This window comes from Terrapene carolina, unplaced genomic scaffold, assembly GCF_002925995.2.
Source record: "Terrapene carolina triunguis isolate 2854851 unplaced genomic scaffold, T_m_triunguis-2.0 Scaffold234, whole genome shotgun sequence".
NCBI classification, from domain to species: domain Eukaryota; kingdom Metazoa; phylum Chordata; order Testudines; family Emydidae; genus Terrapene; species Terrapene triunguis.
This window is the reverse complement of record NW_020664585.1, coordinates 7128604-7144597: the sequence shown is the minus strand read 5'-3', so window position 1 is coordinate 7144597 and position 15994 is coordinate 7128604. Positions and strand designations below refer to the sequence as shown.

At 41.5% G+C, this 15994-nt stretch overlaps 1 protein-coding gene across 2 annotated transcripts in view; it reads right to left on the bottom strand.

Moving 5' to 3' along the window:
* The window catches only part of IFT81 (intraflagellar transport 81), a 60049-nt gene extending 47544 nt beyond the window's left edge, over positions 1-12505 (bottom strand). Inside the window, exons 1-8 of one of the 2 annotated variants that reach the window (XM_024196110.1) lie at positions 12471-12505; positions 11126-11290; positions 10190-10293; positions 8386-8566; positions 4797-4886; positions 3534-3599; positions 3112-3222; positions 1674-1758 (exon numbers count right to left, since the gene is read on the bottom strand). In XM_024196110.1, the coding sequence (XP_024051878.1) occupies positions 1674-1758; positions 3112-3222; positions 3534-3599; positions 4797-4886; positions 8386-8566; positions 10190-10293; positions 11126-11269 (781 nt within the window). In that variant the 5' untranslated portion in view covers positions 11270-11290; positions 12471-12505. Of the gene's footprint in view, positions 1-1673; positions 1759-3111; positions 3223-3533; positions 3600-4796; positions 4887-8385; positions 8567-10189; positions 10294-11125; positions 11861-12470 lie in introns of those variants that run through there. The other variant, XM_024196109.1, reaches the window with a different exon arrangement.
* Between the last annotated feature and the right edge of the window lie 3489 nt (positions 12506-15994).

Sequence of the window (15994 nt, the reverse complement as noted above, 5' to 3'; positions counted from 1 at the left end):
GAAATGAGGGCATTAGTCTTCTCATTCGGTTTACTATACAATATAAAAACTGAACCCGTATTCATTTATTTTAACAGTATGTGAATTAGACCTCCTTCATACATCCTGTTTTGTAAATTCTGTGTTCAATCTGAGATTTCTATCACCTTGGTATCTGACTGGACAACTATGAACAATGACTAAGAACGCTTGGTAAAGGAGACTGTACATTTCAAGATAAACAATGCACTCTGCTGAAAACTAGACGCCCTACTTTTTGAGAGAGGATTTGGTGTCCTAGAATTTGAACCAGCTGATTCATCTATGTGCTGCTAGCAGACCATTTAAAGTACCAGAAGGGGAAGAGCAACACTTTATTTGGCAACACAGCCCCGATTCTGTTACGCGGGTGGAACTCTGAGTGTGTCCCATAATCTAACAGAGCTTTACACAGAGGCAGAAGTCCAGGAACAGTGGCAGGATCCAGGCCATAGCTTTTCATGGCTAATACCATAATAACAGTAATTTGCACTTATACAGCACCTTCCATCCTAACTACCCTGGGAAAAGGGTCAACTCAAGGTTTATGATCCACTAGCAAGGTCCTGTGCTAACCCTGTATACAGCAATGAATTTCACCCTCAGTGATTGTATAAACATTAATGTATTAAGCCTCTAACGAATCCTATGAGGCATCATCTGCATACTATAGAAGAGGAAACCAAGACATTGAGAAGTGTTTTGCCCAAGATCACGTCAGACATATAGATGGGAAGTGAACCTTGATTTGAACCTCGTTTTTGTGCTCCAGTCACTAGACAATGATACTTACTTAATTGAATTGTCTCGTTAGCACTGACCCCCCACTTGGTAAGGCAACTCCCATCTTTTCATGTACTGTGTATATATACTTGCTACTGTATTTTCCACTCCATGCATCTGATGAAGTGGGTTTAGCCCACAAAAGCTTATGCCCAAATAAATGTGTTAGTCTCTAAGGTGCCACAAGGACTCCTCGTTGTTTTTGCTGATATAGAAAGAACAGAGCACCACATGCAATTTGTGCACTGGGAAGTAAGTATTACTGAAAATTGACTTTATTTCAAGTTTCATAAAAGCTACAGTGCTGATCTTCTCTACCAGCTATAAAAATGTTTCAACGGTTTTTTTCAACCAAATATTTTGTCAAATGAAGGGAATTATGGAAAACAAGACTATACTTATCACAACGTTACATGTACATGTTCATTTCTAAAAAAGTCAGTATTTTATATATTCTCTTTCCCAGTCACAGACATGATCCACATAAAATCTTCCTACTTAAAAAACCGAGTTTGTATTAAATCCATCTACTTTTACAACACTGGTCATTTTTAATTCCAGCCATCTCTCTTTCTACTATATGATCATTAATATTGAATATTTTATTCTTTAAACATTAAAAAAATTAATTAAGCCACAAAAGCATGCACATGCCTAAACTGAGACACTCATGTTGCTATCACTCTAACCCCTCCCTCCTCACTCCATCCCTCTCTACTATTTGTCTCCCTCATTCCTTCTTGTGCCAGGGCTGACCAAATTTAAGATTGTAAGCTCTTCACTGTACAAACTGTTTCTTTCTTTGTCTCTTTGAAGTTCCTTTCTGGCACTTCAAGAGAAATAAAAAGCAACATTTATGGATTGTTACTCACTTTCAGGTTTTGAATCCACGACTGCATGTTGCATATCTTTCAGCTGGAGCTGCACTCTTTGCAGCCTCTGCTCCGCGTGGAACAGCTTATAAAAGATAATTGACTCTATTAATATATGTACTCTTTTGAAATGCAACAACAAAATATAATATCAACAAGATGCCCAAAATACAAAAAATGGTAACAGTTTGCACCTAGAGAACATCTGTTCCACAAGACAAAGGTAGTATGTTCTTACAATGCAAAAACAAATGCTTCAACAATTAATTTAGTTTTATTTGTTGCATTTTAGAATTAAAGAATATAAACTTCTTGAGCTACATCCGAGTGATTTTTTCTTTATGGCACAAAAACTCATTTAACAATTTTTTTAAAATCAAAAGATGCTAGTGTTCGTGAAGTATTCATGGACAAAAAACAGTAACTAGGATCAGGGAGAGCGAAGGGAGGTACTGGATAAGTATCCTTACAGTGTTTTGGCAATGCGGATGAGTTGTCGCAGCAACCCGCTATAATATTGAGCCAAGTTTGCAAAGACACTGCCAAGTTTGCTGCTAAACAGCACCTGCTTGAAAAGTATTTTTGTGATTTGGACAAATATCCACTAAGAAGTGAAACTAGCTGAACATCAAGTTCATTTTACTTGTGGTCTAACCCAGATGTCAAGCTAGGACTCAACAGCTGAAAGAATCCACTAACTTCTGCACAAGTGCCAAACACAAATGAAGCCTGCAATATTAAAATCTGAAAGAAAAAGTCAAAGTACATTTTGCCAGTTCACGTTAGTCGTCAGAAGTTGGCTAGCTGGTATAATAAACAATGCCATCAGACAGCACTGGACTTCGTTAAAAAGTCTTGTTTTGTCAGTGTGACCTGTAAGCAAAGTCCAGCCTGCCATTCTGATACGAACCACTTCCAATCAAGCATGTTATATCTATGATACACATGCTCTTCAAGTTGGAAAGACAAAATCGCAAGGTTACTCTTGAACCCACATCCCACACAACAGGCTAGTGCAATGCCATTGTGTTTGTTTCTGCTATTTCCCATCTTTAATCTTAATGGAAACGCATACAAGTACAAACCACATCAAATCAATATTTCCTCACTACGATAAATTCAACTCTCTGTCTCTCAGAAATACAATCATATGGCATAGAGCACAGAGTTCTTAAGTGGCCTTGATGTCAGTAGCAGTTAAGACTGCCAAACAGTCCTGAGAGGTGCTCAGCACCCTGCTGGATCAAGCCCCTAGTATAGAAATTTACTAAAATATTCCTATTAAAAATAGGTTTTAATTTCCTGGGGGAGCATCTAGACACGGTCACCTAATATCATCTTCAGTGTTACTCTTTTAAAAACCTGCCTAGGGCTCATCCCCAAATAAAGCCAAACATTTCTTTCCTTATGTTTAACAGATTTGCTTTTACATGGATACCTGATTCTTTTGTTCTTGCTTCTGCTGGGCTAAAGATTCTTCTCTCTCTTTCTCTACTCGAAGCTGTCTTGCTATTTCAAGCATTCGTTGATGGTTTTGCACCGTCTCCACCTACAGCACATGGATAAATAGTGCACGTTACTGTCAGATAGTTGAGAAATAAATTAGTGTGATCATGTGTCTCACAAAGCCACTTAGCACTTCCTTTCCACATATATTGCTACTTAGAGATGACAGTAAGGCACTGGATTCAAGGTCCTTAAAAGCTTTGGACTATTGCCTAGGGAGATTCCCTTTCCGTCAATTAGTTATTCAATTCCTTCCTCAGACATACAGCATGTTCATCTTAATCCTTGTTTGCATTCCTAAATCAGAGTTGCAAGCCAAGGACTGTGACACTGAAATGTTACTTCTCTCATTACCCTCTTCTTAAGACGCTCCACTCTCTTGATGAGCTGATCCTTCTCCTCTTCCATTGCAGTGATATCCTACAAAGCAGCAAAAACAAACAAAATACTAATGTACTTACAATATTATATTATAATATAGGAGTTGGGCCAGATTCTGTTAAAGTCACGTAAACGTGGAGTAAGCAAAATCTGAATCTGTCCTTTTACATACTGATACACTTGCAACTTCATTGATTCATGGTCTAATCATCCAAGGCTCCAGTCCCGCTCTCTTTCGTCTTATCACTCCAACCCTCATAATCTTTATGTAGAACAGGCTAGATGACAGCATAGCATTCACCATGTAATTATTGTGCACATTTAAAATGTGAGCACATGGATTTCTTTGATGATTAGAAAAACAAAAACATGAAGACAACTCCAAATTTGATCCTGTAACATGTATGCCCTTAAAAGCTGCCATCATGTCCACTTCTATGCAGATAGATGTTTGAATTCCAGTTTTGCATTCAGTTACATAAGAGAGCTGCATTCTGCCATTTTTCCAGTGAAATTACATTTAAAGAGATACAATGATGTGAGAGGAGAAACAGAGTAAAACAATGGAGAGACATCACTGTAAAAGAAGGGCAAGTGAGAACAGTAATCAGACCCATGGTTTATAAACAGTGACTATATATTTAGGCCACAATCCAGCATAGCACTTAAACACATGCTTAACTTTAAGCACGCGAGCAGCCCCACTGAAAAGCTAGGCATGTGCTTTGCTCCATTAGGGTCTTTATGAAAATACCGTTATTTACTAATACCACCACCTAGATTATCATAACTGAAATAACTTTTATAATTGAGTTTACTTTTCAACATTTCTGTTGCTTTCAATTGACTCCTAAGTCACTTAGGTGCTTCTGAAAATGTTATCCTACATTACTAAAGAAAGAGGTTTTATAGACAATGTGCGTTTAGAGGGAAATGTAGTGTTAATATTTGAAAATCTATTATTGAGGCCAGTCCTATGACTTGGCAGCACTGCTTCACAATGTGCTGCAGAAGACCTAGTTCTGAGCGTGACCTTAGGTCTCGTCTTCCTTTGTCAGCAGAGAACTAGTCCAGCTAAGCAGAACAAAGCTGCAGTATCTATTAGCGCTGACCCCTACACACTAGGTACTGCAGTGGGCCCATGGAACTGATGAAAATGAAACAAACCGACTTAAGATACAATCTAGACAAAACTGTTGCAAATCTATGGTTTCCTTTGGGGTTTTTTTTTTTTACCCGTCTTATTTCTGCAGTGGAGAAGCCAGAAGTCTTGAGCTGCTCACATTCCTTATGCAAGTTTTTAAAGGCTTCCATCAGATCTTCATACTACAAAACACAAAGGAAAGAAAAACTTCAAAGCCAGCACTGTACTAATAGGTTGCACATCACTACATTGCTTTTTAGTAATACCATATGTGCACACAGGGTCATTTAGCTGTTTTCTCATCTGAAAAATAGTCAACATATAAAACAAACATTCACATTTATTACATCATTGCAGCGAACAACCTTTTATTTGAGGGTGCCCTCATGAACCCCACAATTTCTCCCCTGCTTTAATGCTTTTCTCAGTGACACATATTGCAGCCAACATAGTTCTAACTAAGGAAGACTTGCTTGGCTCCATGGGGAGATAATCCATGTATGTCCTCAGTAAGAGTTATTGGTCGGTTGGTGTATGGCTCTCCCTAGGTCTGAGTACACTTCCTGTGTAACCCTAACAGCCCAGAGAGGAAAATCTTGATCTGAGAATGCAAATACAAGTTTCACAAGCTTCTTGATCCTGCAAGGTTCTGACCACTCTGGCATCACTCCAACAAAGCACTTAAGCATGTGAGTAGTCCCATAGAATGTAATTGGGGCCAGAGTGCTTAGCCCTTGCAGAATTGAGACCAATGTGCTCAGATGCTACAGTGAGTGGGGCAGTATAAATACTACAATAGATTTGATAGAAGATAGTATACCGCATGCTACTTCTAAGACATTGCGTTCCCACCAGCGATCCTAAACTGAGAGTCAATGTGAAAGTAAGTGCAAGTAAAGAAATAATACCAGAAGACCTAGAGAGTTTAGAAATATAGATAGGAAATAAAATTAGATTAAATTTGGAAAAATGCAAATCAACATCCAGGGAAAGGTAATGCCCACAGAAACACAGACATTAAATAAGATGGAGAAATCTAAAAACTGACATGCAAGTGCTCTCTTACTCCCTTACAAGAGCAAATTAGATATTAATGTTCAACACAATATGGGAAAAGTATCATATCTCAAAGCAGTGAAGTGATTATTCCTTTCTAAATAACTCTGGTGAGATAGCAACTGGAATACTACATTCTGTTCTAGGCACTTCAATATCAGACACATACTGACAAAGTGGAAGGAATTCAGAGAACAACAACAAAATTATTAAGGGCTTGAGGGACTGATTTACAAGAAAATAGTAAAAGATGAAATACATGTAGCGTGGCTAAGTGACAAATAGAGAGAGAGACACGATAAGATGTATGCATCAATGATGACAAGGAATTATTTACAAAGAGGTGGGAGTAGAAACATGACTAAGGGCTTGTCTATATGGGACATTACTTCATGACAAGCCAGATATTAATCTACAGTGGACACTATTACTGCACACCAAAAGTTCCATAGTGTGCTTTGATGTAGTGTTGACTGAAACGGGATGATTTCAAAGTGCACTACAGAACTTTTAGTACACTGTGGTACTGTCCATCTAGGACATTACTGTGTGGCCAACTGCTGCGCTATAGATTCACACCCTGGCTTACTATGCAGTAACATTCTGTGTAAACAAGCCTTGGAGTAGTGGGGTGAAATTGTCGCCTTTAGGCACTATGGCAGTATAAATGATAAATAATAATAATAATAATACAAGAAAAATTGATGATGATGATAATGAAAGCTTTCATATACAGAGATCAGTTAGCTTGTGGAACAGTTTCCAAGGGCAGTGATGGAAGTCCAGAGCTTGGGACATTTGAAATAGGACTGGCTAAAGCCCTAGAAAAGTATACTATAAACAACAATCTTGCACTGGTATCTGTGGATGATCAGATTATCTGGAAGGGCTTTTCCATTTCTATTTTCTATGATCCTTCTTCATTTGGGATCCAGAGACACTGGATAGTTACATACTCATGGTGAAGTGTGCATAGTTGGTATTTTCTTTGGCTTTCTTTTGTTGCTTGACAGATTCCTCTTTCCAAATGAGGCACAATCCAGGCAAGAGGCTGTACTCAGATGATCCACCTCTCAATAGCTCATGGGCTGAGAGGCTTATACACTTGAGTGAAGGCCAGTATAGTATGTTGGACCATAACAAGAGTATGGTTAGCCAGTTTCATTGGATTGAACTACCAGTGGCAGCTGGAGAAGGAGTACACACAGCACATGCAACAGGAGACACACACAAGCAACCCAAGAAAGCTTATAGGTTCAGTGATGGCATGACTATCAATGCCATGGGGGCAATTTCATCAAAGATTGGCCACAGAGATTTAGGTCTATATTTTCTTGGTTATTTAATATAAACTACAGCCAATTTGATTTCCAGATCACAGCATGGCCTGGAAACTGGTAATTTCTTCAAGTCATCTGCTTAAGTAATTGGAAAAATACAATTAAGCAAAGTACCATATACCAAAGAAACCTGCATTAGCTATGCTACTTCCAAGAAGTCATTTGTCAATTGCTGATGTCTATCCCTAAAATACAATGTTGTACATTTGCATAGCCAGATACAGTCAGTGAAACTCGATTAACTTCATCAGCATTTAAATACTCTCACGTGATAACGTCAAATTGCATAAAAGCTGGTATATTATTCCAGCTTCTATTTTGAACTAGTCAGTACAGTATTAGTTTAATAATATAGTTATATTATTCTAATCCCAAAAAAGGAACACAATTTACGTAATGGAAACAAGAGAGTTGGATATTTATACAAATTAGGACTGCCACATACTGAACAAACATACAATCTACATTCCTTTTTCTAACTGCTGCTTCTGTTTAGTTATTTTAAAGTTATAAAATCAGAGATTGACGATGGTAAACAAAAAAAAAAAGGGGGGGGGAAGGGTTGTCCAAACCTGCATGCAGCTATACAGCTTTCATGATGCATAAGTATAATGAGTGCTACTTGTTACAAACATTCCATAATATTGATTTCATGAATGCCTGTACCTAATGAAATGCACTAAAAATACTGCATAGAAATTGAGTAACCATGTAACTCAGATAATATAAATCTGAACACACATCTTAATTACATTTCATTGGCTTTAAATTTCAGACCCACCCAATTTGATTACTTAAGATGCACATTTAAGGTTCACAACAAAATGCTGGAATGTCATCCTTGGCAACTGAAGTCCTCTGTTTATCCACAGAACATAGATATCTGTCTGCTAGAAATTGGATAGCCCACCAATGCATTTTACTTGAGTAATCAAAAAGCAATCAGAAGACAATGGCATGTAGTCACTAATGTCCGGGGGCAGATTACGAGTTACCTACAGGAAAAACTCCACGGTCTTGTCTAGAATAGGAAAAATGTATGTTAGCTCAGATGTTAAAAACTTGGTCATGGTTTTTTAAAAGTGTTAAACCCTGTGTACATTAGGTGTTAACAAGCTTTTGAACACCACTTATTTAAAAGGTGTAGCTAACACACTTTTCAAATCAAATTTTTTCTTAGTCTACCCAAGCAATAATCCCCTAAACCATCCCTTTTTGCCCTTCCTTTTACCTATTTTATTAATTTAAAATAATAGCTGGGTAACAAATTCATCTAAAACACTACCTGTTTGTTGGTGTCAGCCACAGGATCATCCTGAAGAAACTCAGTTGGCACTTCAAGTTTAATTAAGAAACGTGCCAGATAGGCTCTTTTCTTGAGTTCATTAGTCCGTTGAAGGAGCCAGTGTAAGACAGGATGAATCACAGGTTTGCTTCCAATAACTAAACCCTGGCGGAATGTACTCCTAAATAATAATAAAAAACAGTAAGTCTCCAACTAAAGAACACTGCTTTGGAACAAACACTATTAGCAATTTTTATGATTCCCTCCCCCACCTGCTAATGCTTTTCTCTAATGTTGCTGCCAGTTTGCTGACCTCGGGCCTGATTCTGCTGCCCTTATGCAGGCAGAATTCCCACAGAAGTCAGTGAACAAAGATTGCAGCAATGGATCTTGTGTTTCTGAGGTATCCTCCAGAAAACTAGAAGATCTGAGAATGGCCTGGGTTACCAGACTACAAAGTGGTACAGGATGAGTGCAGTACAGACTGATGTGCCTGGTCTCTAAGGGAAGGTGATGACCCTACTAGTCATACAGCACCCTCTACTGGCTAACCTATTGAATATCACAAGATACAAAAGCGAAGGTAGCACAAGTGTGGAGCAAACCAACAAGGACAGGATTGAGAAGCAACTCCCAAGCCCTTCAATTCTTTACTACCACAAGCAAAGTGTGCCATATACTATACATCTCCTAGGGGTTAATGGAAGAAATATTTTCCGAACATCTGCATATTAAGTGGAACAATCAGTTTCTATACTTTGAGTGATTGACACTACTATTTAAACAGTAGAACAAAACAATAACTTCTAAATAGAGATATATTGATGAATGAGTCTGAAAGTGAGAGAATTTGGTACAAATATATAATTTTCTCTTTGAGCCAAGAAAAGGATATTGGCAATGGCAGAAGAATTAATAAGACAGACCTTCAAGTAACAAATTATAAAATCTGAAGACATACAATATTTTTACATAGAGTAGATCATTTTAGTATTTGTCTGCAATTAAAATAGACAGTTAAAAAAAGCAAACAGGATTTTAGGAATCATTTTAAAAGGGATAGAGAATAAAATGGAGAATATCTTATTGCCCTTATATAAATCCATGGTATGCCCAAATCTTGAATACTGCGTACAGATGTGGTCTCCTCATCTCAAAAAAGATATACTGGCATTAGAAAAGGTTTAGAGAAGGGCAAATAAAATGATTAGGGGTTTGGAACAGGTCCCATGTGAAGAGAGATTAAAGAGGCTAGGACTTTTCAGCTTGGAAAAGAGGAGACTAAGGGGGGATATGATAGAGGTATATAAAATCATGAGTGGTGTGAAGAAAGTGAATAAGGAAAAGTTATTTACTTGTTCCCATAATATAAGAACTAGGGGCCACCAAATGAAATTAATGGGCAGCAGGTTTAAAACAAATAAAAGGAAGTCCTTCTTCACATAGTACACAGTCAACCTGTGGAACTCCTTGCCTGAGGAGGTTGTGAAGGCTAGGGCTATAACAGGGTTTAAAAGAGAACTGGATAAATTCATGGAGGTTAAGTCCATTAATGGCTATTAGCCAGGATGGTAAGGAATGGTGTCCCTAGCCTCTGTTTGTCAGTGGGTGGAGATGGATGGCAGGAGAGAGATCACTTGATCATTACCTGTTAGGACGGTTCACTCTCTCTGGGACACCTGGCATTGATCACTGTCGGTAGACAGGATACTGGGCTGGATGGACCTTTGGTCTGACCCAGTATAGCCATTCTTATGTTCTTATGACTTATTTTGCCATTATCTATAAACAAGCTGATACTTACAGGTCAGTAATACTTCCTGGAGGTTTGTATTTAAGGATACCAAGAAGGCTCAACATTCGTTTAGCTGTTTGCTCTGGCATCTCCTCTCTAATGTCAACAACATGCTGAAAAGCAAAAAAACAAATACTGTATTACCATGCATAGGTCAAATTGTTAGTCACACAGATCTAAAGGAAGGGACTTGATCCACCCATTATATGATCTATTATAACATGTGACTGACATAAGTGAGGTGTCACATACAGAACACCACTCTAAGAGCCAAATTCTGACTCCCTTTGGACTCTTTCCCCATATGTGTGCTTAGGCAACTTTATTTCAGAGCCGTATTCTGGCTGGCCATAGGCCCACAGTCTGCCAGTCATACAGATTACTTCTGCCAAGAGTAACAGTAATCCTGACAAGACGATTACATTGTGGGCAAGGTCATTACTCAGATATATGGCCCACACCTTCTGATCTAAAAACCTATTCCCCTCCATAGGTCAGCACTCATAGAACCGGAAGATGGATTGTGGACTGTCAGCTCCTTTGCTTTGTTGGGCACAAGGGTGAAAGTTGCATCCCAGAATTCACTTTCTTATCACTTCCCACCCTATACATGTGACCAACAGCCAGCCAGAATTTTGTCCTTTAGATGAAAGAAATGTAAATATGAATAAGATCAAGATTCACATTCTGATTTCTAATCAGAAATTTAAGATGGTTGGTCTTCAGCATTTTCTAGTTTGCCAAAAAATAACTAGATAGAAAGGATCATCTTCTGGATGTGCACATTTAACTCTTTAAGACTAGCACAATCTACACATGGAAAGCAAACATATGCCATAAAATATACAAAATTAGCTTTAAATGGAGATTTTCTGCATAAGATTTCTGCTTCCACCACTCTTGAGAGCAAGCCTTCAAATGCCCATGTTTAAACTTCATCCTTACCTTTGGGTCAATCTCCCCCAGAACATCATTGAGAAGCTGCAATAGCTGCATTGACTCCAGTGAGTCAAATGTGATTAAATTATAGTTCTTCTTAAAAGGCTCCTTATTGAGCTTCTCAACAATTGATTTGATTTGATCACTCATAATTGGGTCCTGAAAATAATCCTGCAGAAGAGAGAGCGGGAGGGGGGAAAATCCACTCAGTAGAACAGATGTAATGAAATATGTGAACCTCTGTAGGCCATAAAACTCCTGTGATGGATGCATAGAGCTAGGGGGAGAGAGGGATGCTGCAAGATAGGAAGCACGCAAACCCTGTCTAATACATTGCCTTTTATCATGAGGGCTTATCTACACTTGAAACTGTAGCACTTCAGTGCAGACATTATCTACACCAGTAGGAGGAGTTTTCCCATGGGCATAGCTAATCCACCTCACCGAGAGGTGGTAATTAGGTGGATGGTAGAATTTTTCAATCGACCTAGAGCTGTCTACACGGGGGGTTACATTGATTTAACTAGTCATTCAGCAGTATGGATTTTTCACACTCCTGAACGACCTAGCTAGGTTGACCTAACCTTTTAGTTTAGACCACAGAAAGAAATGTACATTGAAACATTTGTATTTACTAGCAAAAAGTAGTTCATGGACTCAAGAAGCCCTTGTGGGTCATCCCAGCCTGGCTGCAATTACTGCATAGGGTCTCTGTAGCAGAGACCTTTATAGGTACCAGGTGGACCCCATAGCCTCCCCCACACAGGAACCGACCCCTATGGGTGACAGAGGAACCCCAGATCCTCCCCCACAGCAGGGACTGACCCCTACGGGTGCCAAGGGAATCCCAGATCCTCCCCTCACAGGGAGGAACAAGCCCTATGCATTCCAGTGGACGCCAGATCCTCCCCACAGCAGGGACTGACCCCTATGAGTGCCGGGCGGGGGGTGTCTCATCACTCTGTAGAGTGGGACTGATGGGGACCCTGTATCAATCCCCTCAGCAGGGACCGATTCCTTTGGGGACCTGGGGGAACCCATATCAATTCTCACAGAGGGACCTGATCCCACTGGCTGCCGGGAGCCCCTGTATTCTTCCTTGCAACAGAGACCGACCCCCCGGGATGCCGGGGGGTGGGGGGGGTCTGATCCTTCTCCAGAGTAGGACACGCCCCCATAGCTGCCCGGGCCTCCCCATTTTACTCCCAACAGCCGGGACTGCTGGGATTGGGACCCTTGTATCTATCCCATCGCCGGGGCCGACCGCAAGGGACCTCGGCGCTGCTCCCTGCAGGGGTCAGGCTGCTCCCCGGAGGACCCCACCCCCTCGCCCCAGCCCCCGTTACCTGACCTCCTGCCCCAGCTACCCGTTGTCGTTCCCCCCTCCTCCTTCTTCTTCTCCCCAAGAGTTTTTCTCCTAGTTACCAGGCCCTTGGTAACGGTTGCTAGGGCAGAGTGGAACCCTTACTTCCGGTCACGTGGCGTACATGACGACTGGCGTACAGGAACGGGCCATTGCGCTCCAAGCCGGGGAGGAGAGGAGGAGGCGCATGCGCAGCTTGCGGCAGTGAAGGGCGCGCTCTGCTTCCCCACAGGTGCAGGGGGAGGGAGGAGGGGCCAAGTGCAGCCTATGTGGCAGCAGGTGTAAAGGTGGAGCCGGAGTGGGCCCCACTGGCAACCCTGCCTGGATGCTCCTCAGCTGTGACTCCACCTGGTACATGGGTGTGAGCTGCCCAAGTTGCAGTGTGCATCACCAGCTGGGCTGCCTCTGACTAGGGTGACCAGACAGCAAGTGTAAAAAATCGGGACGGGGGTGGGGGGTAATAGGTGCCTATATAAGAAAAAGCCCCCAAAATCGGGACTGTCCCTATAAAATCAGGACATCTGGTCACCCTACCTCTGACTCTGGCCAGGAGTGGGATTCAGCCAGGGGAGCTCTAGGGTTGCTTCCAGCACTTTCCTTACATCACAGTCAGTGCCCATTTCTGTTGGGGCTTATTAATAACTCAATCTCCTACTGAGCCCTTTTCATCAGGAGGTAACAAATTGCTTTCCAAGAATTATTCAATTAAGTCTCTAGGCCCAAATAATTCTCTCATTTGACAAAGGAGTAAAATGAGGAAAGGAGAATGTTTGTTTTGGTTTTCTTTTTAATTTGGACCTGATTACCCTAGTATCTGAATATCCATAATTGCTAACAAATAAATATGAATCTCATTGGAGAAAATAACTGTGTAACCCATTTCAGGCAGGTGGGTGCATATACCAGTCTTTGCAATGTTATCATCTCTGGAATTCCAAAATGATTCCAGTTGTATTAAAAAATAAATAGCTTGCTATCTGTTAATCATCCCCTTCTAATGTTTATTCTTTTTCAAAATCAGGGTGCATAAATTGATTTGCAAATGTAAAGAATTTAACTTTGTATTTCTTATTTTATTTTCTGATATGCTGTATGTGAGCTGTGTTTTCTGTTTCAGAGATGGAGAGCTTAATTCTCATCTCATTCTAGTGCGGCTCCATTAACGTCAAAGGATTTACACCTGTATAATATCCCAATCCTGAAAAGATTAATGCATAGGACTTCATAAGAATAGCCATATTGGGTCAGACCAATGGTCCATCTAGCCCAGTTTCCTGTCTTCTGACAGTGGCCAATGACAGGTGCTTCAGAGGGAATGAACAGAACAGGTAATCATCAAGTGATTCATCCCCTCTCATCCATTCCCAGCTTCTGGCAAACAGAGGGTAGGGACACCATCCCGGCCCATCTTGGCTAATAGCCATTGATGGACCTATCCTCCATGAACTTATCTAGTTCTTTTTTGAACCCTGTTATAGTCTTGGCCTTCACAACGTTCTCTGGCAAAGAGTTCCACAGACTGACTGTGCATTGTGTGAAAAAATACTTCCTTTTGTTTCACCCTTTAAAAACTAGATCATGTTCCTTTGCTACTAGTAGTCTTTATACTGACCTTTAGTAATCCTATTTACTTACTAGTTCCTGGAAGAGATTCACTTTCCTTTCACATGCTTTCCTGATTTTTTAAGCTCTCTTTTCCTCAATTGAGTGTTTAGAATATTTGTACTACACAGGGGGAGTAACTTGAGAGTGTCTTCCTGTGGAGCTACTGTTCCCAATTCTGGCCCCTACAGGCTGCTCTGGTGGTGTATAGGAACCATAAAGGAGTCACAAACGACCAGGGGAGAATTCCCCCAGTGCTGGAGCAGCATAGAGGTGACATAAGCCCCCCTTTGCCAGTCCCAGTGAGGGGATGTGCCTGTAGCATTCAGAGCTATGAGGATTCTGGGGTGTGGCACAGCCACAAGGAGGCTGCTGCTGAGGTTCTTCTACCTTACACCACAGACTATTTCAGCCCCCACAGGGACCAAAATCAAGACAACACACAGGTAGCTTAAAGCCAGGTTTGCCATCTCCCCTTGGGCTGCGTCTCTCAGGAGGCCCAGCACAGAATCTGCCCCATTCATGTTTATCAAGAGCACAAAGAGTATTCAGGGAAAGGAGTGGGTTTGAGTGCCATATAAAGTGTCAACATAAAACCAAAACAAGATCAAAATACCTGTCTATCCTAGTATAAGCGTTTGTGGTTTGCTAATTCAAACCCTGGTTGAGGTGAAGGAAGGAGGGAGCCAAAACACAGAAAGTCATTAGAAATGGGCCTTTATAGTCACATCTAGCCTGCTTCTGGCACCTCCTCTCTGAAAACCTTACTGTGAAGACAGGAACATAGGTGTGGTCAGGCCAAGTTCTGATTCCATAGATCTTTCCTAGTTGGGAGGAGGGTGTGGGGTGGCACAATGTGAGAAGGCCACGGAGGATCCTGAGGCAACCTTTGATCCGTGTGGCTTCATAGCCCTTTCTTCTAGGGGTCCCACACTATGCACACACCCAGCCTAAACCAGCCAGAGTGCTATCCCCAGGGCTGGCGCAACCCATTAGGCAACCTAGGTGGTGGCCTAGGGTGCTAACATTTGGGGGGCGGCGGCCGGATCTTCGGCCGCCCTGGTTGGGGGCGGCATTTTGGGGGCGGGACCTTCCGCTGCCCCTGTCGGGGGCAGCATTTCGGGGGCAGGACCTTCCACCACCTAGAGCAGCAAAAAAGCTGGCGGCGCTCCTGGCTATCCCAGATTTCCACATCCAGAGTCCGTCTGGCTCCAGTGCCAACAGGCCAAAGCAGAGCCTGAGTTCCCTAACTACCAGCCCTCCCTCCCTCCGTCTGCTTAGAAAATCAAGCTTTATCTCCATCTCCTGGCTTTCTGGCATCACAACATAGGCCATGAAACTTCACACACATGTGAGAGGGATGATGTTTTCTAGAGAGTTGCAGGCAGGAGGCAGCTGGGATATATGGGTCATGTAGGTGAAGCGATATCTGGATGGGGTCCCACAAAACATAGGTGGGTGGTTCTGTGGCTCTTATACACAGCCAGGTGTAGCATCCATATCCCCTGGAATAGTTCAGATGGAGGTGTCACAGGCATTTGAACAAGGTTTCCTAATTTTATTACAATGGTACACAATACTGTATTCACCCCTAAAGCTCTTATTCAGGTGAAACTCACAAAGGGACAAACCTCAGGATTGGGTTTAATATATTTTGAGCTGTTTGAGAAGAGTTATAGTGAGGGCTTCTTCCAGAGGCTAGGAGAGTAAGAAGAAGAACTAGGCCTGAACAGAAATTAACCGAAATCCTTTGGATCTGCAGTCACACCCCCATTCTCCATACAGACACTACTGCATGTATGACTGCCTGGTGAATCTGTGAGGGGAGCTCAACCATGAAAGCCAGCAAATCAGAGTGGAAAGAAACCTGAGCAAATAGAAATCATGCTCAACAGCAAAAGAGAGATCAC